General features: G+C 37.6%; 1 protein-coding gene across 1 annotated transcript in view; it reads left to right on the top strand.

Moving 5' to 3' along the window:
- The window catches only part of CDKAL1 (CDK5 regulatory subunit associated protein 1 like 1), a 417324-nt gene that overhangs the window by 280984 nt on the left and 110529 nt on the right, over positions 1 to 25811 (top strand). The window contains exon 12 of the mRNA XM_065628520.1: positions 24231 to 24411. Within this exon, the coding sequence (XP_065484592.1) occupies positions 24231 to 24411 (181 nt within the window). The remainder of the gene's footprint in view (positions 1 to 24230; positions 24412 to 25811) is intronic.

Genomic DNA, 25811 nt, shown 5'->3' with positions numbered 1-25811 from the left:
ATTCTTTGAGGTCAGAGAACTGTGATATTCTGCTTTGGCTGAAGTTTGAAGGAGTATTTTTTGAATGGTTCGTGGAAAGAAAAGATATGACCCCTTATTAAATGTAAAAAGCATTTAGGTTTATTATTATGCTTGTCATAGAAGCTGGCTTACTTCTTTTACTAAATATAACTAGCTAGCAAGGTTGTTTGGAGTGATGCTTTCTGTATGTAGTTATGGTTAGGCTTTCTTTTTTTCTGGGCAGTCTTCTCTGCAGTTTTTTTCTGCAAAATCCTCATGGGAGTACTGTTACATGGTAGAGTAGGAATTAGTAATGTGCACCCAATGCCCAGTTTATTAGGTGTAGCAAGATGGTATCTTTTTCTTCTTCTTTCTCCCCCTGGGGACATGTGAATGTGGTTTTTTGGAAGTAATGTTATAAACTCTGTAGTAAGGTTAAAAGGAAGGAATTGTAAGCGTCATGAAGTATTAGAAATTAGTCCTCTTAAAACATTTAATATTTATCGTTTTTAAATGCTCGATTTTACTTACTGAGATACCGCATTACTCTAGTTTTTTAAGACAAAATAATTGAAATCAATTCCTTGATATTTCTGTATATGTATTGTCATTGTGTTTCAGTGTCTGGGTCAGAACTTAGAATGGAATCGAGGAGGAAGTCTAATTTGTTTTTAAAACAATAATAACTAATTCATGTTTATTTGCTTAATAACAGATTGATTTGACATCTAATTCTCAGTTTTAATTTGATCCTGAGTTTTTAAGTCTGTCCAAACATATGTTAAGATACTTAAGTATTTCTTGTGCTAGCATATTGGTACACACACAAATCCAAGACGCAGTATGTGTACACCTTATAGTGCTCAGATGAGAAAATTCTGATGATGGTATTAAATTTTCGGATTTGGTACATTAAAAAAAAGTATTCATTTATATGTGTACATTTTCTGATCTTCGGCAGAATTCTAGGTAATAAATTAATTTTATAAGCCATATTATTTTGATCATACAGAACAATATAGCACAAAAGAATTTTTGATTAAGGTGGTAGTTAGCCAGCTGATAAGCAATGATCAAAGTTACATTTGTGTCAAGCTTTCAGGGAAAATATGTTGCAAATAATGATAGAAGAAATAAAAAGTGCAGTGCTTCTATAGCTGATCAGTACCTTTAATGGTTCTTTTCTTTAGCCCTAAAATACTTAAATGAAGCCAACTGCTAAGTGGAAATACACAAAAGTTGTTAAATCTCTTTAAAAGTATAGCTGTACAATTATAACACCACTGCTTGCAGGAGAGACAGTAATTCTGCTACCCAGAAGTTTTCTGGGTACATTCATTTGGGGACTGTGATGTGGATTACATCAGGGAAGCTCAATTTTTTATTCATGTGCATTTTATATCGGTCTGTAAATTGTACGCTGGAGTTGATGATTCATCTCTTTATAAAGAGAATGACATTTATAGTTGTGAACTTCTTATTTATTATATGGCAAATTAATCGCAAATCAAAGATTTTAGAAGGTTTGCGCATAAAAGTAGTAGCTGTAGCAGATGAAAGTTTATTTTCCACAACTGAATAGCTTATCTCTTGCACTTGGCATTTTTTTGGTTTTATATTTTGCTTCTCTTCATGATGTAGAACTGTCACTTTGTTTAGTAGGAGAAATTGCCACAATACAGCTGTTAAATTACTTTATAACGGGAAGACAATATTGCAAATATGGTCATATGTAAAGTCATAAGAAGCAATGTAAATTCTTCTCAGTCCACTTACCAGAAAATTGTGATTCAGGTGCAGTTTCAAGCCAGAAAATAAGTTATTGTGTCCGAACACCTTATGCATAGGAGAACATAAACCCAGAGCATCTCCATTTCTTCTTAAACCTAGATAAAATATTTACTGGCAAAACCAAGAGGTCATAGAAATTAATCATCTTCTGGCTTGCTGTAAGGTGCTGAGGTGCCTCCCTGCTTGGCCTTCGAATGAGCCGTGACCCTTAGCAGGAGAGACGACTTCTGAGACCTGAAAGCCATTCTGTACAGACTTGCAGTCCAGCTCTAGGGTAATAACTTTTGGGTGTTCTAACCCCAATAGATTCGAATCAGTCTCGTACAAAAAAGCTTGGGTGCAGTGTTACAGATTCACTTAATTTTAGTTAAACATCTAATCATTTCACTGTGGTCACAAATTACAAATTTAAACACAGCAGTAATAGTAACTGTGCTTGAAGTTCTAAGACTAGAAGGGGAGCATGTTTTGGAGATCGGATCCTCAATGCAGAAGCTCTTATAACAAAACTTTAAAAGCGTGCTCAAAATGCTAAAGTATATTTAAGTGACTAAAATAGATACTACCTAAAATTATTTTCTGTGTCTTTCGAACAAAAGGAGGCATTTTCTAGCCCTAATTTGCAGAGCATTGTTTTATAGTGCAGAGCACTATTTCGGCATTGACAGCCTGGTGTAATTAAAGCCAAATGTCTTTGTGAGTCATTCCACTTCCTAATCAGTGTTGTTCACACATGCCATAGAACAGGGAAACAAAGTTTAAAGCAGTTTACTTTTTCATTTTATTTACTTATCTGCTTTCTTTATACATTTGAACATGTACCCATGCATGCAGATATCATCTTCCCTCAGTTTTTATGTTAGAGCCTGCATAACTATGTCTATGTACCTGGGAGACTGTTGAGAGTCAAGGTTTATATCTTACACAGCAGAAGGTAATTTTTACCTTGTATTCTCCCATGGATGTGTGCCTGTGATCCCTGAACAGTTAACATTAATTAGAAATTAGCAGGGAGCAATTGTACTTCCCCTGGAGGATCATTTTTAGCACAAATCTTAAGATGAAACAAAATGAGAAGCTGTCTTACTGCCACTCGTTTGCATTATTTCCTTACCTCCTTATGATGGTAAATGATCGTCAAATACTTGTTAAACTCCTGAAGAAACTATTATGAGATTTGTTGACACTTTTTGAAAGTTAACTACTTTGAAACATTTTGTTGAAATTTAACTATTTTCATGTATTTTATAGGTGACTTTGTATTAACCACTCCCAGGACATACCATCTAAACAGAATATAGGTTAAACTTTACTGTTTAATTTTCCATATTTTTTGTCTGTCCTAATAAGCACGACAGTTCTAAATCTGAATACAAGCTCATTTAGAAAGAGGATTGTTCCTCCACTCAGTACATATCTAATTGAGCCCATCTGCTCTAAAAATGGTAACAAGTCATACCTACCAGCTACCTACCAGTGTTCTATCAACTTTTCAGTATATTAGATTTAGTTTTTAAATGGAAGCAGGGTAACTCTATATCAATAAGACATTTAAAAAATTGGAGCTACAGATATAAAAACAATTCATACAAATTGAAACAGTTCCCGAACTTTGCATTCACAATAAAAATAAGAAATATGGAGATATGGAAAACGTTACTTATAGTGAAGGGAAGTTTACATGTGTGGCTTAATTCAGAATCCAGTGGACACAGTAAACAAAAGTTACAATGAATTATTTAATTCTACCATTAGTAACTGAATTTTTGTACATTTGCCATTCCAGATCACTCTAGATTCATGACATAGCATGTGTCCTTTCTGCAGAAAAAGAAAAAAAGTCGTTATTGCCATTTATAATAATTTTGAACTTTGGCGAACAGAATATTTAGTACCTTGCCAATGTATTTGACAGAGCTATACAAAAAAAAAGTCTGAGTTGCCTGATTTTTGTCTTCATAAATGTTTCAACTTAATAAAAGATCAGATATGATTGGGTTAAGATATATGTTCCTGATTCGTTTATGTCTTAAATATTCTATGGACTTCCATTAATAAGTCATAACTTGATTTTGTCCTCTTGGCTACCTAATATTACTTAGTCATACTTTCTACAGAGTGCAAAATTATTTTAGGTATTTTGAGGGCTTTCATCATTATGAGAATAGCAAAAGCTGAAATCTGTCTTTTAACATACGCTTTCATAAAATACATTTTTTACTTGACAGTATCAAAGTGAAGTACAGTAATTATCTCTTAAGTGAGATAATCTTTTCATGTTTTCGTTAATAATACAAATAAACTTTTTTTTCCCAAGGAAAATGTTCAGCAAATTCTTTAGAACATAAAACTGTTTCACTGATTGAGCTAAATGTGCATTCAAACTATGATTATGTTTATGCATCAATAGTGACTGGGGATTGTTTTAGTCTTTTTTGTAATATAGCATCTGTAAGGGATATGCTCCAAGCCTCATATCCCTTGCATAGAGTTTGCAGAGACATTAATCGTTCCTTCATTTTCTCTTCACTTCTGGTTAAGTTAGAACATCCTGCTTTTACTTGTTAACTCTGGCACAAAAATTTGTTTCATATTAACTTTAAATCCTCTTCTAATACTTCTGATGAATTCTTTTTATTAGTTTACTCTTTCATTTTTAAAGTTCTAGCCTGAGGTTTGTCCTGTGACGTGCTGGGGTTTTTTTTTACAATGAAACAAGAATGTAATTTCTGACCTGGTATAGATTCGACTTTTCCTATTTGCCTCAAAGTGCTTTTTTTCATTTTCTGGTGGACAGTCCTTTAAAAATAAATAAACTGCCTTGCTTTCTGAGAGGAAAACACATTGCATCTAAATATCCTATCTTTCTGATGGTTGAGCCCTAAGCCAGAAACTCACAATGGCATCTTCAGAGTTTTTACTTCTTAAATTCAGTGTATTTTTTTGTCAAGGAAATCACAGTCCAAGTTTTCAGTTACTGCAGTAGCACAGACACTGGCTCCACAGAAAGCCAAACTGGAGGGCTTTGGCGAGGCGCAACCCCAAGGTGCAAGAGTGTGTGTTCTCCTTATGCAGCTTTCTGCCAAGTTCCTGAGACTTGAAGAAGGCCCAAAGAAATGATTTCACAATGGGAAATGATACCTTTGCAAGTTAGGTAGAGACTCATAGCCCAAGGCTAGACTGAGGTTGAATTTTTGGACAATACAGGCTGCCATAGGTAATGCAAAATTACCTTTTACTCCAAAACAAGTTTGTTGTGGAATTATTAGCTGTGAATCTGGTGCATAGGATTTTAAAATCTTGCACCTTTCTATCCACCTGTCCACAAATACAATGGGTTTTAGACCTTTCAGTATCTTTTGGGAGCTCACTACCATTCTTGTCTCTGAAGACAGCTTATCCTTTAGCTGAAAGGAAAAAGGAGATTTGTGCTCTCATGGTTGATTCTTCTTTTGTTGTTTGTTTCCATAAAGGCAAGGTCACCCATGTAGCATTTCTGAAGTCCTTTTCCAAGGTGATTTCCAACTTTCAGTTATTTTAGGAAAGTCAGTATGTCTTACTTTTCTTAAAATTCATGCTTTCCTTTACAGATGCTTATTTTTTATCGTGCCTGCATTTTACCTTCTGTGCGTAAGGGGAGAACCCTAAAGAGCAACCCCTGAACTCCCTGTATCCAGTGATGAAGTGTTCAGAGAGGCTGGCAGACTCCTCAGTCTCGCAGTAGATGAAAGGAACATTACAAAGTCATGAATAGGGATCACTTGCTTCTTAAACAGCTCTTTCAGTTAGACCTCTACACAACTATGCTCAGCATCATACTTGTGTATTTTTTTATATGCAAAGTGGACAATAGAATCTTCACTTCCATCTTTGCTAAGTGCAGCCCTAGTGAGGAGGCTGCCTAGGATAAAGCTGCATTTGCCATAGCTCTCTTTCAGTCTAGGTTCAGAGACTCCATGTGCTTTTCTTCAGACTTTCCATATTCTTGGATTATCTACAGTGACTGCTGGCAGTCCAGCTGAAGAAGAGAGATTATTTATTTACCCATAACTGGTTTCACTTTGAGATATGATATCTACACAGTTAACTCTTCAATTCAGCTGTGTTTCTCAGAGTTAAGTCTGATCTGTGGATTCTGTCTTTGAAGGGAACTGAGCCACCCCTATTGCTACATGAACTACTGGCAGAAAGAGACAGGCCTGAAGGGTGCTCCTTTGGATACTGCGGTTGTAATGAACATCATAGTTGCGAGTGCTTGAATATACCACTGTGTGATTACATCTAGATAACTCATCTTCTCAAAGTGGTATATAGGTAGATAACTGGTCTTTGTCTTCACCCTAGAACATGGTTGCTTTGTGATTACAGAATCAGGATCGTTTAGGTTGGAAAAGACCCTTAAGATGATTGGGTCCAACTGTTAACCTAGCACTGGCAAGTCCATGGCCAAACCATGTCCCTCAGCACCACACCTACACGTCTTTTAAACACCTCCAGGGAGGGTGACTCCATTGCTTCCCTGGGCAGCCTGTTCCAATGCCTGACAACCCTTTCCATGAAGAAATGTTTCCTAATATCCAATCCGAACCTCCCGTCGCACAACTTGAGGCCACTCCTCATCAGACTTGTGCTCCGGACCCCTCACTAGCTTTGTTGCCTCCTCTGAACTCACTGCAGCACCTCAATGTCCTTTCTTGTAGTGAGAGGTCCAATCCAAATGCCAAAGAGATTTTTTTTTTGTTGTTTTGAATATTCAGTTTTCCCCTGAAGTGTGAAATACTAACATTTAAGCATATTTTTAGGCTGAAAACTGAGGTAACTTCTAGAAAACACAAGTGTCCTAGAAATCAAGAAGTGTAAAATGAAATAAATATTTCCAAATGGTGTTCTTTACTACTCTGTCTTCTACTCATCTTAGCTGTAAACCCATCCTACTGAAATCCCTGGAATTTCAGCACTGGCACTGAAACTGAGGAGAGGGAGGTTTTGTGAATCATAAAGGCTTAAATAGATCACAGAGGATGAAACATTTTCCATTAATGGACTCAAAGTTACATCAATAAATAATTTCTAAATATATTCATGTTTTTTCTATCTACTTAAAACATGTCTGTACCTTCCGCCCACATGAAATAAGTGTTTTCAGAATGCTGTTGCATAGGTGCAGCTTTGCATTAGTAGTTCAGTATTTTTTACATAATAAATGAGCTTAAATTGTCTGTGATACTTGTTTCTTCCTCAATGATCCTAATTTGCCACTTCCTTTAAACCTCCTTTTATACCGTATCTCCTGTTCTGCTCAAAATTGAAAAGCCAGTGTCCATCTTAGGCCCACCAAGTTATACCCAGATGACTGATTTCAGCTTGGAAATTTACAGCGTTTGGTTGTGAATAGTCTGCCTTTCTGCCTAGGAATTGTTCATGACTTGTGTTGGCGTTGCAGAGCCAAAAGGGAACCGTTGTGCCTGGCGGGCATTTGGCTGCCTTTCCAGGTTCTTTACCTGATGCCCAAAGGCCACTGTGGAACATTATGTGATTTGATAAAAGCAATTTCAGTTATATGGTCTGAATGCAAACACTCCTCTTTCCACTAAATTGATTTGATTCTGTTTTTGTGTTCTGCTCCCTCTGTATGATAATTCATTACATTTAAGTAGACTTTAACAAGGAGAGTTCATGGTAACTATTAAATTCAAATTTGTCTTCAGTTTGCAAAATCGTTCCATTTTTTTGAAACATTTTTCAGGTCTTTCAGTATTGATTTAGTTTAATTCTGCAGCTTAAGCCTGATCTAGCAGTAACCAGCGAGAAGTGTGTCACAATCTCTTTTGGGGGAGGTCTTCCCTCCCTCCAAATTATACTATGATTCTCTGATTAGACTATTGGGAACCTCAAAAATGCCATTTGTTCCATCTCTGTCAGTCTCTCTGTCAAGGTACTCTGTCTTTGTTTCTTTAATTGTCTCTTTAGTACTAACATTTGTTTTCCTTTATCAGAACTATTACATTTAATATTCTTATCTAGGGACATCACTGCTGTCCTTTTATAATGATGTTTTTAGAGATTTTCAATTCTGTTCCATCTCTTATATAAAATTTCATTAATATTGTTTTTTCAACTTTTACCAGCTCTGTGGGAATTTCCTAAAGTTTATCATGTTCCTCATTACAAGACTGACAGCCCTGCTCTGTGCTGATTTTCATTTCCTTTTCAATAGTAGTCATCCTGCCTGATCTTCTGCTTGTGGGAGCCTCAGAGACTCTGGGTCGTGTGGTTTCATGTGCCAGGTCTTTCAGTCTTACCATTTCAAGATACAAGAAAATATGTTTCCCTTAATCTTCAGATACTACTGCTGTGCTTTGAATCAAGTTGGTAGACTCAATTGGTAGTGAACCTATCTCTTGTCTATTTACATAGATTCATATATGAGAAAATACATTATTCTTCTCATCTACATCTGAATAATCTTCCACTGCTATTAAATTTACCTGAAACCTTATTCCCTAAATAGAGTTTTCATGCATCACCTATTCCAATTGTAATGGTATAGTGATGCCAAAGAGCTTTGTTCCCATAACTGGGATGCTGTCATATCCTTTAATTCTTCATAAAACATGTTTTTAATTTTGTTTTTGGTGTTTCTTCAATGATAACAATATTTTGTTGATTTTGTGCTCATTCTCTTTTTAACCTTCAGTTGTAGATTTGTTCGCCAATAGGTCAAAGCAGGAAACTGCTCACAGTGTCAAGTTTCCTTAATAATTATTTTTCCACATTATGAGTTTAAAATATTAATTTTCTGCCTATTTTACTTGAAAATGTGGTAACACCTTTGCACTGTGTCTTCTCCACTGTGTAACGGAGGACACCTGACACATACAAACCCAAAATAGTACAGGTGCCCACCTTCCAGTCTTCTGTTTGAATAGCTGGGGTGGTTTGATTTAGCTTTTCAAACTTCTAAATTATATTTAGAGTTCATGAATAACTTTGGGGTTTTGTGGGATAAAATATAGTAAACTGGTATCTCTCCTTATATTGGTGTGCACTATTCCTCTTAAGTTTGTCGGAAATGTTTTGGATTGTCCCATTTAGGGAGTCTGCTTTTAGACAGCAAAGCTACTGTTAAATTACTTTGAGAACTTTGAGAGTTGTGACTGTGCACTACTTGTCAAAATCAGAGTCCTTTAAGAAAAGGCACCTGAACTTATACATGTTTAACAATCCTTCACTGTATTTAAAGGTTTTGAAGTGACAAAATATATTATTGTCCTGATAGAGACATTGTAAACCATGCTGACTGTAATTTTTAAGGCATCTGCAACTTAGTATCACATCGAAAGTGAAATAGTTCACTGAACTGAACATAGAGAAATGAGTAAGAGCATCCCTGAGGCAACAGCATCTATTGAATTTGTATTATCATTGACAAACTAATTGTCCACATTTAAAATATCATCTTACTCTGATTTTACCTATGATGCCCTGTATGTGTACTTCTCTGTGAATGTTTGCATCTGAACATTCTTCATCAAAACTTTTCAAGGAATACATGTATTGATTACTTGCATAGATCCCAAAGTACTAAACTGATTTTCCCTTTTGCAAAGAAATGTTCTTAAATTACTGACAATTCTAGACAAGGGGAACTGTTTCTAAAATGTTAAGATCAAAAAGAGTGTGAGAACCTGATTAATTGAGGCCATCTTTCTGAAAGGTGAACTAGGAGATTTTAAACCTATTATCCTGGTGATCTGGCTTTTTCTGCCTGGTGTCCTCAACTGTATAGCAGAGTAAGCCCATTCCTCCATTTGGAAGTGAAGCTACAATATTTTGCTCTGATATATAAAATAATATTTTATTGTTATGGGCTGATCCAGCACATTTAAGTGAGTCTCTTATATTCTGAACTCACCTGCTGTTTGGGTGAAAACAGACGCCTCTCGCAGTCATTCTGCTGCCTTCCAGTTAACTGAATGAACTATGCTTGCTTATAAAGATTGATATGTGATTTCTTTAAATTCAGGTCGCTATCAGAACATATCATGAATTAGATGAGACAGTGATCTACAGACAGTATTCACTGTGTGCTGTCGCTCCAGTAATGCCCATTAACAGCCATGCCCAGCTCTTTCTGTGTATCGTTCCAATTATGTTTTTACACAAATGAATAATTCTTTATACACACACACTGGAAAATTTGCTTCAGAATTTCTTTAAACTAGTTCTTGCAAGGTAAATTCTCTGTTTCCCAGTGATCCAACTTACATTGCATTGTGTTTATTTGGAACATAATTTACATTATCTTGTTCCACTTTCATTAGTAAAGCACACCAGATTTCTTTGAAGTTAAGCTCATGGGCTTTGACTTAGCGTTGCTTGTGAGTCTGAAATGTTACCTCTGAAAATTTAATTCTGAAGCTATATAGGGTTGTGTTTCAAGCACATCACAGTGCTTGTGTCACACTTTGTTCTGAAGTTTTAAGACCGTATTGTCACCTTTGCCAATGTAGCATGGAGTAAAACTGAAAAACTTTGAAGTTACATGACAGGAGCTTTGAATCTTTAAGGAGTGGGGAGGGTCTATATGTGGAATTTTGAGCCAAATGCCACACTTACTCTTAGAACGGAGAATTTTTTTTATTATCATTATTCAAATTTCCTTTTTATACTGCTCACGGAAGCAGTAGTTCCCTATGCAACCGTTTTCGGTATGGTCAGGTACAAATACTGCTCCTTAAAGAAAAAAAAAAAGGTGTTAGAGCAGTGATAGGAAAAGGTTTTGACCTACTAGATCTTCCTCTTATGAAGACATAAATCTGAAGCCTATCTAGAAACATTGTCCATGTTCTGTGCAGCTGTTTGTCCTGAAGGCTATCTGGGCCACAGGTGTTCAGTCTGCAGCTATGAACATCTCTCACTAGGAATGCAGAATTGTAGCTATCATAACATCACCCTCCAAAATGCTGCTCTCTTTTGATATTCTTCTATTCTGTTCTCAGTTTCAAAATCCATCCTCTTAAATATCCAATTACCTTTGTACACTGTCTTTGCTGCTATATTCAGACATTCAAAGCCTCTTGTTTTCAGAGGTAGCAGTGTCCTACACTTGTTTGGGGAAAGCATCTCTGCAAATTAGATGGTTTGAATTTCGTGAGGGATACTACCGCTAAAAAAATTCATATTAAGGAATGTATAGCAATGTACAGCAAAACCTGTCTGGTGTAAAACTGCAGCTCTTTTTAGTTACCATACAGTACAGGAAAAAGGCTTACAGCTGCTAAAACCTTCCCCCACCCGACCCGCCTGCCACTCGCTCTCTCCTGAATCTGTGCTTTAGATTTTTAATTATAACAACATCTTTTGCAAGTACTGCGTTGATAAGGATGTGGCATGTAAGCTGCTGTGTTTTGGATGTTCAGCTAGTGTGGTATAAGTTGTATCTCGTTAGGTACTTTGAAAATGGAGTGGAGATTATGTTAAGCTTAGTGAACTTCGTGCATGTGTTGTTAACTGCTGTTTCCATCACAACCTTGATCCTTCCCATCTAGATGTTTGTGACTGGAAAACTTTTCATATGATGATTTCTTACAAAGGCATAGGACAAAAAAAAATCCAGCCAAGTTGTTTGTATGGCATGTGATGTGAGAGAATTATGTCTCTTTTAAATCTGTTAGCTGTTTTGGGGTAACTCATTTGAGCTGAGCACCTTTTCCTCAAAATTTGCTTTGCTTTAATGCCTGCCTTGCCAGGAGCCGTTTTCCTCTCTCTTGGCTGCAGAAGTTCTTAGTATAAGTGATCTTGAACCGAAACCTTGGAATAAAACATCTGGCCCAATGGCAATTTTAGTTCTTAATTTTCTTCTTCGATCCATTCTTGGTTCTACTTCACATATAAGTCTTAAATTCTCTGTCGAAGTCTTGCAACTCGTCATACAAGTACTCCTTTGACAGCTTCTGCAGTTCCCCACCGCGCCACATTGCTGACTGTGGCCTGCCTTTGAAACATGCTTGGCCTTCCTTCTTGTCGCCAATTCTAGCTTATTTTTTTTTCTAAACCTCACCTAGGCAGTGTGTTTCTGCAAGAAGTTATTCACTTCCATCAGATTCATGCCTTAAAGGGAAAGAATTTAATAAGGAGAGGGCTATTGCTCCCAACTATTTAATGTCCAGCTGAAGTCAGCTGCACAGTCCTTGACTTTTTGAGAAGACGTCTCTGCTGAGCTTTATTTTTGAGATAACATATTCATCAATCAATCTCTTTTAATGAGAGTTACATTTTTCTGTATTTCTGTTCAGTAATAACTCGGAAAGAGGCGGAGGCTGATACTGGTTTGAAGGTGTAGATATGCTGGTAATGCCAGGCTTCTCCTATGAAGCAGGTAGAGTGGAACTCAGCATGATGTTTGTATCTATGTAGAGAAGGGAATTTGTTGCCTCCATCTTTCATTTGGCAGTTTCTGTTTTCCCATAGCATGGGAAAGCAGTAGTGTGAGTCCTCTTTTCCTGAATTTTCACACAGATTGTATCGGCAAGAAATTTTTACCAGTTTGTTGTCCCTGTTGCAGACTCTGTTCTCAAAGTAAATTTCAGAAGAAGGCTGTCGTAAAAGTAGTGGATTTTAATGATTTGGGGGTGTAACATTTCTCTAGGTGTGCAATGTTTACTAATGGTGTACATGCATTTTCTTAGAAATAAACAACTGTCATTGGCGTTTCTCTCTCGTCCCTTACCTTGTGCAAGGTCCATTGCTTTTTGCTACCTGCTTACTAGAAAACAAATGAACTCGGCAGTGGTGAGGCCCCACCTTGAATCCTGTGTTGAGTTTTGGACCCCTCATCATAAGAAGGGCATTGAGGTACTGGAAAGAGTTCAGAGAAGGGCAACGAGGCTGGTGAGGGGCCTGGAGCACAAGTCTGATGAGGAGCGGCTGAGGGAACTGGGGCTGTTCAGCCTGGAGAAAAGGAGGCTGAGGGGAGACCTGATCGCTGTCTGCAACTACCTGAAAGGAGGTTGTAACATGGAGGGTGTTGGTCTCTTCTCTCATGTAGCAAGTGATAGGACAAGAGGAAATGGCCTCAAGTTGCACCAGGGGAGGTTTAGATTGGATATTAGGAAAAATTTTGTAATGGAAAGGGTTGTCAGGCATTGGAACAGGCTGCCCAGGGAAGCGGTGGAGTCACCATCCCTGGAGGTGTTTAAAAGGCGTTTAGATGAGATTCTTAGGGACATGGTTTAGTGCCAGAGTTAGGTTATGGTTGGACTTGATGATCCTGAGGGTCTCTTCCAACCAAAATGATTCTATGATTCTATGAACCCAAACCTAAAAGAAAAATTAAAAAAGCAGACCACTTATCTAAATTCTGGAAATACTTTCAGAGATTTTTGTCTCATCGTGCCTGTATTGTTAAATGCTGTCAACACCCCTCTCAAAAAGGATATGGTACAATGGGAAATGTTAATGTGAAGACTAACAGAGATTATCAGAAGTATGACAGATCTGTCACACAAAAGAAATTAAGGATTCTTCAGTCTGGAAAAGTGCTAATTGAGAGGGACTAGAACAGAGGTCCGTAAAATAGTGAAGAGTATTGGGAAGGTGAACAGAGTTGTTACTGGTCTCTCCCAGTGTAGCAATTAGGGGACATCAAATGGAATTAGCAGTCTCAGAAGTGGCAGGCTCAGAAAAGAGAGAGAATTTTTTTTCCTTTCAATTAATTGCAATATGGAGAGGTTTAGATTCAAGGGAAGACTGGAGAAGTTAATGGAGAAGTCCATCGGAGGCTACTGGTCACAAAAGCACCTCTCTGACAAAGTCCAATTGTTGGAAGGAGGAAGGGACTCTGAGAGACTCCACATTTTAAATGCTTCCCTTGGCTTCTGCTGCTGCCCATTGCGAGCAATAGGCTACTGGCTTAGGTGGACCTTTGGGCTGGTCTGTCTTATGTTCAAAGTCCCTGAAACATTACAGGACTGTAGGCTATCGAGGGGCGAAAGCACAAGTTCAGATTTTTTTTTTTTTTTAATTAGCATTTGTTAATGGAGCTCTGCTTGCAATTTTTTCATTTAGTTTCATCATGCCAAAAAGGCATGTTAATCATTTTGTTTTATCTGCCTGATCTCTGTGTCGGAGTGAAGAGCTAAATGACTGTCACTGAAACAGACATGGATCAGTCCTCAGAGCCTGAGACATTTAGTATTGGTGATAAGCATTGTGTCAGACTGAGAAAAAGTGTATAATATTTTAAGTTACTCATGACTAGATCCTGTTATTTCTGACCGTGCCTGACAGCTCTAATGTTAAACAGTGAAGGGTCATAGAAAATTAGTGTAATTTCAATGGCTGCTTTAGTGCAGCAAACATTAAGTCAGTTCCCAAGAACAGTTCCCTGGTGCAAACCTTAATAAATTCAAACTTTATTTTTAGTGATGACCTTTAGTAATGCGAGCCTTGATCCATTGAGATGCTGTTCACTTTTGATGCATCTCCAAATCCCTTTTTTATGCATTTTAAATCAACACACGCTTATTCTGAATTTATGCGTGTGGATAGACAGAGAGATGTAATTTAAACACATCTGTTCAAATATGCATTTCAGATCAACTTGGTGCCGGTTCTCATAATACGGCTGAGTTTTTGACGGGTATTATATCCCTAAAGTACACAGCAGATGGTATTTATTAGAGATTGAATGGAAATGAAGTTTAAGGATGTTGAGCTTTTTGTCTTAACTCACTCATTTTTTAATCATAAAACAATAATGATCTGAAGTTATAAATCTGTAATGAAGTTCTGTAAAATGTTTCATGTTTATGGCAAGAGTAGAACACCTTATATTTGAATAAAGTTACTGCAAGCCTCAGCTGTTTGGGTTTAAAAAATAAAATTGATAATGGGAAGCATTACAATGTTTCTTATAAAACACTTGGGGTACATCTAGTAGGAACTCTAGCAACCTTCTCTATAACTGTTTAAAGAGAGTAAAACTGTGTGTACTCTTTCATCCTCAGGTAGTGAGCCATGCTAATTATAAAATATACTTTTTATCTAGGTCACTATTCCCTGACAACAAGGTCAGAGCCAGTCCCTGCTCACAGGGTGTCCTCCATACCTGTACCTTCTCCAGTTGAGTTTTAGCTGCCTCCAGGTGTCATTCAGCCCAGTTTCTGTAAGAGCTCTTCTGGAGCAAGGAGGTGGGCTTGAAAAAGAACGGTCATAAAAAGTATCCATTCTCACCCTCAGTTAGACTCCGAGAGCTGTTAGATTGCGCATCTTGATCATAGCTACTATTCTACACCCTTTGTAAAGTGACTTGCATCAAAACCACTAATGACTCCAGAGTTCAAAACCAACCTATTAAGCTGCACTTGCAAATCAGTTGGAAGCTGCTGCAGATCACAGAGCTCAGGTGTAATGAGTTCCCTGTGGGAATCACCACCGGGAGCCGCGTTCAGTGCTCTGCAAGGTGTGGAATGCAAAAAGCAGAATGCACGTGGTGACTCTGGAGCTGTCAGGCTGGGCTTAATATGCAGTTTCTGCCACCCTTGAAATCTGAAGTGTTTCACTGTGAACCACCTCCAAATTAAATGGTAGGATTTATGGTCTTGCCAATTATTCTCCCATGTGTGTAAGTGCATACACCCTTCTTCAGGGAAATCTGCATGGATACTCTGAAGAAATACTCTTGGGGTTTTTCCGTGGTCATGTCTGGGTTTTCTTTGTCTGGTTTGTTATGTAAAAAAACCCCATATAAACATTATGGCATTACAATTTCTTTGTCTGGTTTGTTGTGTCTTAGGCATCAGTTTCAGAGAGATAGGATCCAAGCTGTGAAAACAATTTTAAAAAAGGTCTTAAATTTATGCATTTTACACACATAAACAAAATATTACTTACTTAAACATCTGCTAGTATTCAGTGTTCCAATAGTCAAGTGAAAGTAAACAAGTGAGTTGACTTATAAATGAAGTAATTTTAGACTTTTACAAACAATGACAACATAAAGTTATCTTCACTTCGATGCAGGCAAACTGCGAGATGAAGAAGAACTGATTCATGAGATAACCTGGAGTTGTGTTAGATGTTAATAGAGAACATTTTGAAATATTTGAAATAATATAATTGCTTTGCAGTGGGAACACGTACATAAGTAAATGATGTTAGCAGGTGTCCTGCCAGAGTGGAATCTCATGCTATTGTATTTAATAGAAATATATACACCATAAACAGGTCTAAATTTGGTAAAACTAATCAAAACAGAAGGTCTGAATGACTAATATGCAACACAGTTTAAAAATAATTAAGCATGATAGTTTGTTGAATAAACTTTTTTCTTGCACTGAATATAAGCAGATTTTTTTTTTTGGAGAGTGAGGGCGCTGCTTTCACCCATTTCTCTCAGTATGTGATTGTATCTGACACTGTTGGATGTAGTATACATTTAGGTTTTTTTTTTTCCAGTAGTTTATTACACATTTAATAGAAATTCGAACAAAATGCAGTAAATTCATCTTTTCAGTTGGCTCAGTCTCATGGACAGTTTAATAGAAGCAAACATAAGGTCCCTCAGACTTAAAGCTTGAAGTCAAGGATATTAATACTAACTGTAGAAGAGTGGATATGGATACTACTTTTACATTATTTATATTTATTTTATTGAGGTCTGACTCTTTGGCCATGTTCACTCCAATATCTGGCCATCTCTCTGTTCTTTTAGATCCTATTGCAGTCTGTGAAATGTCTGTCCTGTCTTGCCATTAATACTTTTATTGCTAAATTTTATTATACTATTTTAAATATATTTCTTGAGAAGCTGTGATTGGATTTTCCTTACTTACCCTACAGTTGCAAGATCTCCCACTATTTGCCCTGATTATTTTAAAGGTGTCATTGTGTCTAGAGCAACTAACACTGGGAAAGGAAATGGCAGCTTTAGATAGAATTTCATTTAAGAACTTACAAGATCTGTGGTGATCTTGATAGTACTGCTCGTTTTCTTACAACATTTTCTTAAATATGAATGTTCATTATATATATATATATATATATATCTGCATAAGCAGATATATAAGATAAGCAGTCTTACGAAACGATAGTTTATATCTAGCTATAAGGCTCGGTCTGTTATCATTTAAAAGGCTTCACACAGAAATGTTAATGAAATGTCTATTGTCATGGAACTGAGATACTTTCTAGTTTCACTCCATCTGTAAATCAGTTGAGCAATTGATATGAGTGTTTAAAAGAGCTCTTTTTTTTCTGCCATAGAGGTTTTGAACTTGTAGATCCTGGACTGCTTTTAAACACATATGGAAAAGATTACTAAGAAAAACATTGTCAGTGGATATCCATTTGTTAGAAATCTGTTCATCCATTGCATAATTTAGGGCAAATCATAAACTGGAAAAGATGGAAAACCCCCCTGCTTTAGAAATTATGTTCAGGTTCACTCCCCGAAGTCCAGACACTTAAATTAAGAGTCTATTGTGCTGTGGCCCATTCATAGTCCATGTAGAGAGAGAGAAGTGCAGGGGGATTTTAGATCAGAAGTTGGCTGATTCCACCTCTAAAAGTGTGGGCATCTTCCCGTGGCTTAATTCTCAGGCTCATCTCCATATAGTCAGGAGAGGGGCAGAGTGAAGTTTCATGTTGTTACCAGCCTTTGAAAGAGGCAGCGCTTCCAGCTGGGCGCTCTGTTTCTCTTGTGCTCGCTCCAGCTCGTGTGACTCCTTGGTGAGCAATTCAAGTGCAAGTCAGAAATCCCACAAGACCAGGCCTTGTAGGGAAAAAAGAAGTGGGGGGAAGGGGGTGAAAGGCTTATGGAGGACTGTGTGGTCATGGGGACCTGACCTCATCTCCTTCAGCTCCAACACAAAATGGCACGTTGAGATGCCTGTTCGGTTCTGTAAATATGCTTGAAAGACCAGCTCTCAGGTACCTTCAAATTATTTCATCCATTAACTTCATTTCATTTGCACTTTCCCTAAATGGGCGTATACTTCAGAAAGGTTCTAAAATATAACATATGAGGCTGAAATAACATTTAAAAGAAAACTGTTTTCATTTTTGTAAGAATTCTACTTTTTTTTGGTAACATTTTTCAATGCAAATTTCTAATTTATGAATCAAGAGATTGCTAGGTCACTGCATTTTTTGTTTTGACCGTACTCTAGATTTCCCAGGGAGTTCTTGTACCCTTTTGTAAGAACATACAGTGTTTTAAATATATTCATATAGCTATTTATTCTAATCTAGTATTTTATTATGCTGGGAGGGGTGGAGGTGAGTGATCCTGTTTAAGAGCGAGTTGGTGGCTTTAAGTCATTGCTGGATTTAAATGTTAATTGCTGAAAGGAAAGTGGGAAGAATATGCGATCATGCAAAAGAATTTCAGGTGGTCAAATGAGTAAGTGAAAGTGCTGATGAGTTTTAGCTTCTTTACATAATTTCTTCCCTGAGCATTGCATTTCCTTTGTAATGGTTATTGCTAAAGGAAATATTTTGTTCAACTAAAGCCACATGAAATGATCTGTGTAACACCTGAATCCTCGCAAGTTTCACGCTTTTGCTACTGGTTTTCATAGACATCTTGCTCTGTGAAAATAGGTGGGTTTTTACTGTTTTATTTTTAGCAGCTCGACACTTTTATCTCAAATTACTAGGGATTTTGCCTTTCACTCCCAACTTACCTTCCATCAAGAGTTCTCCAGCTTCCCTCTGTTGGTGAATCAGTTTGTGGTAGCTGTCACTGTAATATCTACTGTACCTTACTGTTACGGCCAGTCCAATTTCTCTTTTCTCTAACACTGGTGTGAACTGTGGGGTTGTCCTATGCAGGGACAGGAGCTGGACTCAATGATCCTTGTGGGTCCCTTCCAACTCAGGACATTCTGTGATTGGTAGCCAAGTCCCCTGGGCAGAAAAGAGCAGGAGATGTGTCACTGTGAGGGTCTGCCTGCCCTGCGTGCTGGTTAGTAATATGCAACACAGATACCTACGCAAACACCTTGGACTGATTTATTCTTCTGAACTTGTTTAGAGCTAACTCAGACAGCTGTGAGCTCTGAGGAGGCAATTCTCAGGGCCGCAGTTACCCACAGCACATTCTGTACTTACCCACCACTTCACTTCCAGGCATCAGCCGCTCCTTTGGGAGACAGAACAACTTTTTGTTTTCTCTGACCCAGAAGGCTGACTCGGTTCCTCTTCAGGTAGAGGGTGAGATGTTGGATCTCTTCTGTGTCCTTTGAAACACATTTGTTCCTCCTTTCTGTGAGATTTCGGGTATCTGTCCTATCAGCACTTGTTAATGATAAGGACCAGCACACCTGGAAATTACAGCATCACACCAAAATGGACACTTCTTTACTGTAAGATGAAGCAGTTGCTTGTTTTTGGATGGTCAGAACTGCCCAACATGATGGTGATTGTATTGCTGGGCTGGTTCAGGATGACAGACCATAAATCTGCTTGAGCAGGTAGAAGGGATTTATCTACATAGAGGGACACAATGGAAAGAATGTTGACAAACTCTAAGTATTAGGGTTGTATTATCTTATATATGGCATTAATTATTCCCCAAATTCATCTTTTTCTGAAATTCCACAATTTTATTGTAAAGTGTTCCAACTGAGAGTCAACTTAGGACTCTGTTTTTTCTTGGTTTTTAAAGTTAAGTGAATGGAGACAATGGTATGCCTTCAGAGAAAATATCCTGAAAGATTTATGTTTGCCAGGAAAAATGATTGCACACAGTCTTTCTAGGCGTTTGTCAGGATTATGAGGGTTTGAAATGGCTGGCAAAGTTTAAGTCATTTTATTCTCAGAAGTACTGAAACAGACTGACCACCTCCATCAGCTAAGGTGTAAGGAGCACCTAGACTTCTGTATGTTTGAAGCAACTTCCTGGTTTTAAAAATAATTTTCTCTTCCATAAGGACCACCGTGTATTCGCTGAACAATGTGTTGTGGAGCTGGAGCTTCCCTACTAATATTTTCTTCTCTAGAAAATATTTGCTGCAATTTAATTTTTAGGCCTACTGCAAATGCATTTATGTAATAAATGTTACAAAATGCTTACTGAGGATGTTCAGCAGTTTTTTCTTTGTTTACTTCAGAACAGATAAACTGCATCTAATTTCAAAAAATAATTTTATATTTACTGATGCATGAAAAATTGTTCTGGTGTAATTTTGCATCACATTTCATAGCTGGGACAATTTTTTAAACATAATCTGAATATACTCAATAATAAGGAATTTTGTACTGCTTGCTTTCACACTGTCAGAATGAAGGTCGCTTTAATTTTCAAGTGTATAGGTGTTCTGTATTTTTCTGCAATTATGTATTTTTAATCTCTTTTTCACTAAGAAATTATGTTTTGCATATTGTACTTATTTTTCTTCATCAGTGCTATGATAAAGTCTAAGAGCTTGATTTTCGTGAGTAACTGGATCTTATTCGGAGTGGAAATCTCATGCTTTTCGCCCTTTTAAAACTATTTTTTAAACAACATAATCAACAGTGGTATAAAAACGCACTATGCTATGTCATATTTTAGACAGTCATACTGGATTGAACTGTAATTAATTGCTGTTGCTGAATACACTGCAGTCCTTATTCTCTTTTCATACCCTAGCTTTTCTTTGTGTGTAATAATTCCATCCAGGAAGAAATCTAATTACTAAGATAATTAACACCTTATCACCAAATGGAGTTCAGACATTTGTAGAGTTTATGAATTTTTAAAATGTGTAATTTCCTTTTAACTGAATGACAACTGGTGTTATGGAGAAAAAAAGCATATCTTATTGTATCTAGCTTGATTGGACCTTATAATTCATGTTGCTATAGAAACAACCAAACCTTTATAAAGGATAGTATTACTACTACCATTGGTAATAAATGCTTTGACTGTTGCCAATAGTGTCATTAAAATGGTTAAAATAACTTCATTATAATGGTTTTGTCAAAGATAATGAATGTTCTGTTCATGTTCTGAGAAATGGCAGCTGATGTTATGTGATATTCATTTATAAAGTAGTGTACTTTTTCTTCCATGAGCTTACCATTACTGCAGAAGATATTTGCGATGTGAACAAAATCATGTTGCAGAATACAGTGATCCTCTCTTCACTCAGTCCTTAAAGCTAACAAATTTTATTGGTACTTGATATCAAGCAGAACTTCATGTCTTGCAGTTTGTCAGTCTTAAGAAAGCAATGGTAATTGAGGCTGCTTAGCCAAGAGCTCTGGGGATTTTCGCTGTTCTGTGCAATATTCAGCTTGTGTTTCCCATTTATGATTATTGGACCAAGTCCTTGAAAATGTTCAGTTTTATACTGGTTTTGATTTGACATTCAAATGCCATGTTTTAACTTCATCTTAAATGATGGAGTCTGAATTCATGAGCTCAAAAAGGGATTGAAAGAATTTGTTTTCTTTTGTGAGGATTTTTTGTAAGGAAAAGGTGAAAGAAGATTCTAATAATATAATGTCTAATAAATTTTTGTGCAGCTGACTATATATACAGACGTGTAAAAAGGAGGCCAAGACATTTGCTTTAATATAGGTTCATTTCTGATACATTGGTAAAAAATGGATTTCTTTTAAGTTTTTAAAAAAAAAAGTCACAAAGAATATTTACTACCGTATACTGTTTGTATGAAGGTTGCTGTGGCGCATATAGACTATGCATGCTCTAATATTGCACCTAATCAAATTACTGAGAACAATATTCTCTGCTTCCCCTTTCTTGGGTCTTTTGCCAACAGATTCTCCTGTTCCAGTAGAACTCATTGTTGCAGGAGGTTTTTCTTTCAGCTATTCAAACTCAAGTTTCTTCACCCACTGTGACCACGGCAGTATTTTTTCTGCAGTGATGTACTCTCTAATAAGGAATTATAGTTCTCTTTGGCCATTCAAATGCTTTATAAATGTCATTTGGATTACTTGTGTTTGTATTTACAGTTCTGCTGTCTCTTGCCTTGATGAAGGAAATAGAAGCCTTCCAGCCATTTCTTTAGGTTGGAGACCCCTTGTCAAGCTCAGGTGTGAGCTTTGCTTGTGACAGTGGTCTTTATGCCGTTCAGCCCTGAAAGAATCTGTCCCAGCAGTTCCCTTGCCTGTAGCCTACTTGAGAACTGTAGAATTATTTAGGTTGGAAGGAATCTCTGGAAGTCATCTCATCTATTCCCCCATTTGAAACAGGGCCACCTTTAAGTCAGATACCACCAGTATCTTTATAGAGTTCTTAGTTTTCCTCATAAATCATATTTTCTCCAGTTTAGCATTGTTACTGATAGTGTAGAATCGACTCTGTGTTGTGGAAACAGTCTCATCTGTGTCAGTAGGGAGCACTGAGCACTTGTGAGCACTAGACATTTCTGCCTCTGCCGAAGAGGTTAATCAGTATTTGCGCTTTATGCCAGCAGGCTGGATACAAACCAATTCTGTGGTTTCACAGTTTCTCATAGGGCACTTGGTCATCCAGCTGGTTAGTGTCAGATTTGGAAAACCGAGTTGACATCTCCTGGGTCCCATAGAGTGCTCTGTAAATATGCAGTAATCTCTTGGTTGTAGGACTCATTCTTCTGGTCAGTGTCACAGAATCACAGAAGGGCTGAGTTTGGCCGGGACCTCTGGAGGTCATCTTGTCCAACCCCCCTGCTCAAGCAGGGCCATCTAGAGCAGGCTGCCCAGGACCATATCCAGACAACTTTTGAACATCTCCAAGAAGGGAGACTCCACCACCTCCCTGGGCAACATGTGCCAGTGCTCAGTCGCCCTCAGTAAAAAAGTGTTTCCTGATGAGGAGCACACCACCTGAGCCCGCATGCCTTTCACTACTGCCCCTCAGAGCTCTGTAGTCACTTCTGATATTGTCCACGTTTCCAGTCGCAGTATCATTTGTGCCTGCATGAAATAACAGCAAGGAGTAGTAGTAAGAGGGCCAGATGAGCCCTACAACATCCCAGGTCCTGGCCCCTGGCAGACAACAAACCTCTCAAGATGATTGGTTGGGTTGACAGATGAGTGCCTGTGTCCCCCACAGCAGGGAGTCCCCTGTTACAATGACTTGCTGCTTCTTCCTCCTAGTCTTGCGTGGTTTAGGGGTTAGGTGGACCAAATACTTTGCTTGTCGGCACATCTGGCTTTTCTTTGACTTTGAGGACACGGAACCTATTTTGCAGTTGTAAGCCCTTAGGTGGGGCAAGATCCTTCCTCTTGGTGTTAGAAGTGAGCTGCTTCCATCCCTCCATCTCTAGAGGTTTGGCTTCCCTTGGTAGTGGTGATCGACACTACCTGTTTCTCTACCGTAGATGGGGGCTGAGGGTCTTCAGGCTCTTGAGTTGCAGAGAAGAATCTATGTTCTTCCTCTCTTCTGTGATGCCTGTTGACATCCTCCCATAACTCCTCCACTTGGAGGCACAGCTCCTTCGAGGTGGAACAGCTCCTGTGGGACAGAAGGCCATCTCCCCTGGCCTCAGAGAGGGCCCCCAGGGACTCCATGCAGCCTCGCACTTCCAGGGCTGCATCCACGGTCTGAAGCTCAGTCTGGGTGCGAGCCTTGACCCTAGCAGGGATAGCCACTCCAACATCTGCTGGGGAAAATGCTCAGTGATGTGTGACCACCATGTCTAAGACTGTTACTGTGGCACAACTTCAGCTGAGGCCCCCTGATGTCACCCCCTGCTGTGAGTCCTTCGGCACAACCTGTGGCCTGTTTGCTGCCCTCTCCTGAGCTACTTTTTGTGGGGTTCTGCATTATTAGTCTGAGGGGAACAGTCAGGAAATGTTGACCTTGCTGAATAACAACAGAGCTCAGTGCTCATGAGTTTGTAACCTTAAGTATTTTGTTCTCCTTTTAAAGCAGGGCATATGCTGATGTTATGGAATACTGAGTTGTTATAGACATGAACTTGTGACTATGAGATGTATTGGCTCTAAAGCCAATTTTGTTCCAAACGGCTAGGTTATATGGCATGTCACTCCCCTCTTTTGGATATCCCGTTCTACCTTGATAGCAGCATCTTATAAAACATAGAGTAGTTTACAAATTCTAATGACTAAGTCTTAGAAGTTATAAATTTTGTGGATTAAGCGATCAGAATTCAATAAATTTCCAAGCTCTGCTGATCACCTCTAATTTTGAATCAAAGAGGAGTTGGTCCAGATGTTTTTCTTTTCTGTCACAATCGTAATTGAATAGTTGCTGCAATATCTTTCTTCTGTTTCGTTTGCTCTCGGCTGAGTACCAAGTGCATTTTTCATTACCAAGCAATGGTATTAAATTCTCATTATTTTTTTTCCAAAGACCATTTTAGGTCTCAATTTCTGTAGATAAAGTTGAAGAGTTATAAGTCCACACACACTAGCTTTTAAGGGAGCAAGACTCTTCCATTTCCTTAGTTCAGTGTTCCTTTCTGCTTTCTTTACAGAGTGCCTGGTATAACAATTGCTACAGACATCATCTGTGGTTTTCCAGGAGAGACAGATGAAGATTTTCAAGAAACAATGAAACTTGTGGAACAGTACAGGTTTCCAAGCTTGTTTATTAATCAATTTTACCCACGCCCAGGAACCCCAGCTGCAAAAATGCATCAAGTTCCAGCTGCAGTGGTAAGATCCATTTTTTTGTGCCACAGTACATGGTGTATTCAAATGTCTTTAAATACATAAAGCATGTAATGAAAATGTAGACTTTCTGCAGAGCTATGCTACAATTCAGTTAAAGTTTTTTTTCAGTCCAATAAGTGAAATGATTGTTAAATTGCCTTTAGAGGTTACCTAGATCACTGAATGCATTTTCATATATAAATTACTGTTCAGATTGTTAGGAAGGGTTAAATAATTGTTATACTGAAGTCATGTCTTCTTTCTATCAAGTTTGGGCTGAATAAGTACCAAGAGCGTTAGCTGATTGATTATGCATATTGGGTTTTTTTCCATTTTAAAACTTTTCTGACTCCAGCAATCTCAAGCTTATTGTGAATTATTATGCAAAGTAGTAATAATTGAGCAAAGATAATCTCTGATTTATTTGTCAAATATTAAATTTGCAGGCAACTTCTTCTCGAGACTCTCCTTATACACTGCTTATAAACTTGGCTTCCTTCAGCCTGCATGTTAAAGGCCAATGATAAAATTGGCATTTAATCTTTCACTTTTCAGATGTTTTCTTTCATTCTTTCTGAGTGAGAAGTGTAACCCTTCCTGACTACCAACATTGTCACCTCAGATTCCCACAATGATAACAGTCTGGTTTGATAGAGATGGTAGAAGGCTGTTGACTGTATTTTGGTTGATATAAATAGATATTTATAAGCATTAATAACAGCAAACACATCTGAAGGCTTGGTTTGATTTATTTAAAAAGAATTGAATTTGTAATTTTTGTGATCTGAATCTCACAACAAGAAACTATACAAGACTGGTACCTGTGCAGTAATTCAATTCATTACTATCTCATTATTATAGGCATAAATAACACTTATATTTCCTTTCAGTGTAAGAATGTAGGCCTACAATGTAAATCAGTTTAAATAAAAAAGCCATTTCTTTCAATTTATATATCTTAGTACTCCAACACAAAGTCAAAACTACGTATCAGTACTTATATCCCTTTGCTTATAAATCTGAAAGCTAAACAAAGTATTTCTGCTTGTTCTCAGTATATACTACAAATTCCATAGAATGTATCAGCTGCTGAAGAGACAAAATGAGATTTGACTTCTTCAGTTTATTTTATTGTACAGCTTGAGCAATGACTGCTCAATTATTGTAGGCTATCTCATAATGGGAAATCCTGAGTTTTCAAAAATAAATAGCCGCTGTAGAAATAGTCCACTTAGTGTAACCAAGTCACACTGTTGAATTATTTCTTTTTTGTTTCAAATGCTTTTTGCAAACTTTTGTAAATGAAAAAAAAAAAAAAACAGAAATGTAATTTTTGGAAGTTAGTAAGCTTAAAAATCAAAGCATTGATTTATGTTTCAGTTTTGCATTCTTTCATCCACAAG

The sequence above is a fragment of the Caloenas nicobarica genome, chromosome 2, assembly GCF_036013445.1.
Source record: "Caloenas nicobarica isolate bCalNic1 chromosome 2, bCalNic1.hap1, whole genome shotgun sequence".
In the NCBI taxonomy this organism is placed as follows: Eukaryota; Metazoa; Chordata; class Aves; order Columbiformes; family Columbidae; genus Caloenas; species Caloenas nicobarica.
The sequence above is the reverse complement of the archived record's forward strand: the minus strand, read 5'-3'. Positions and strand labels throughout refer to the sequence as shown.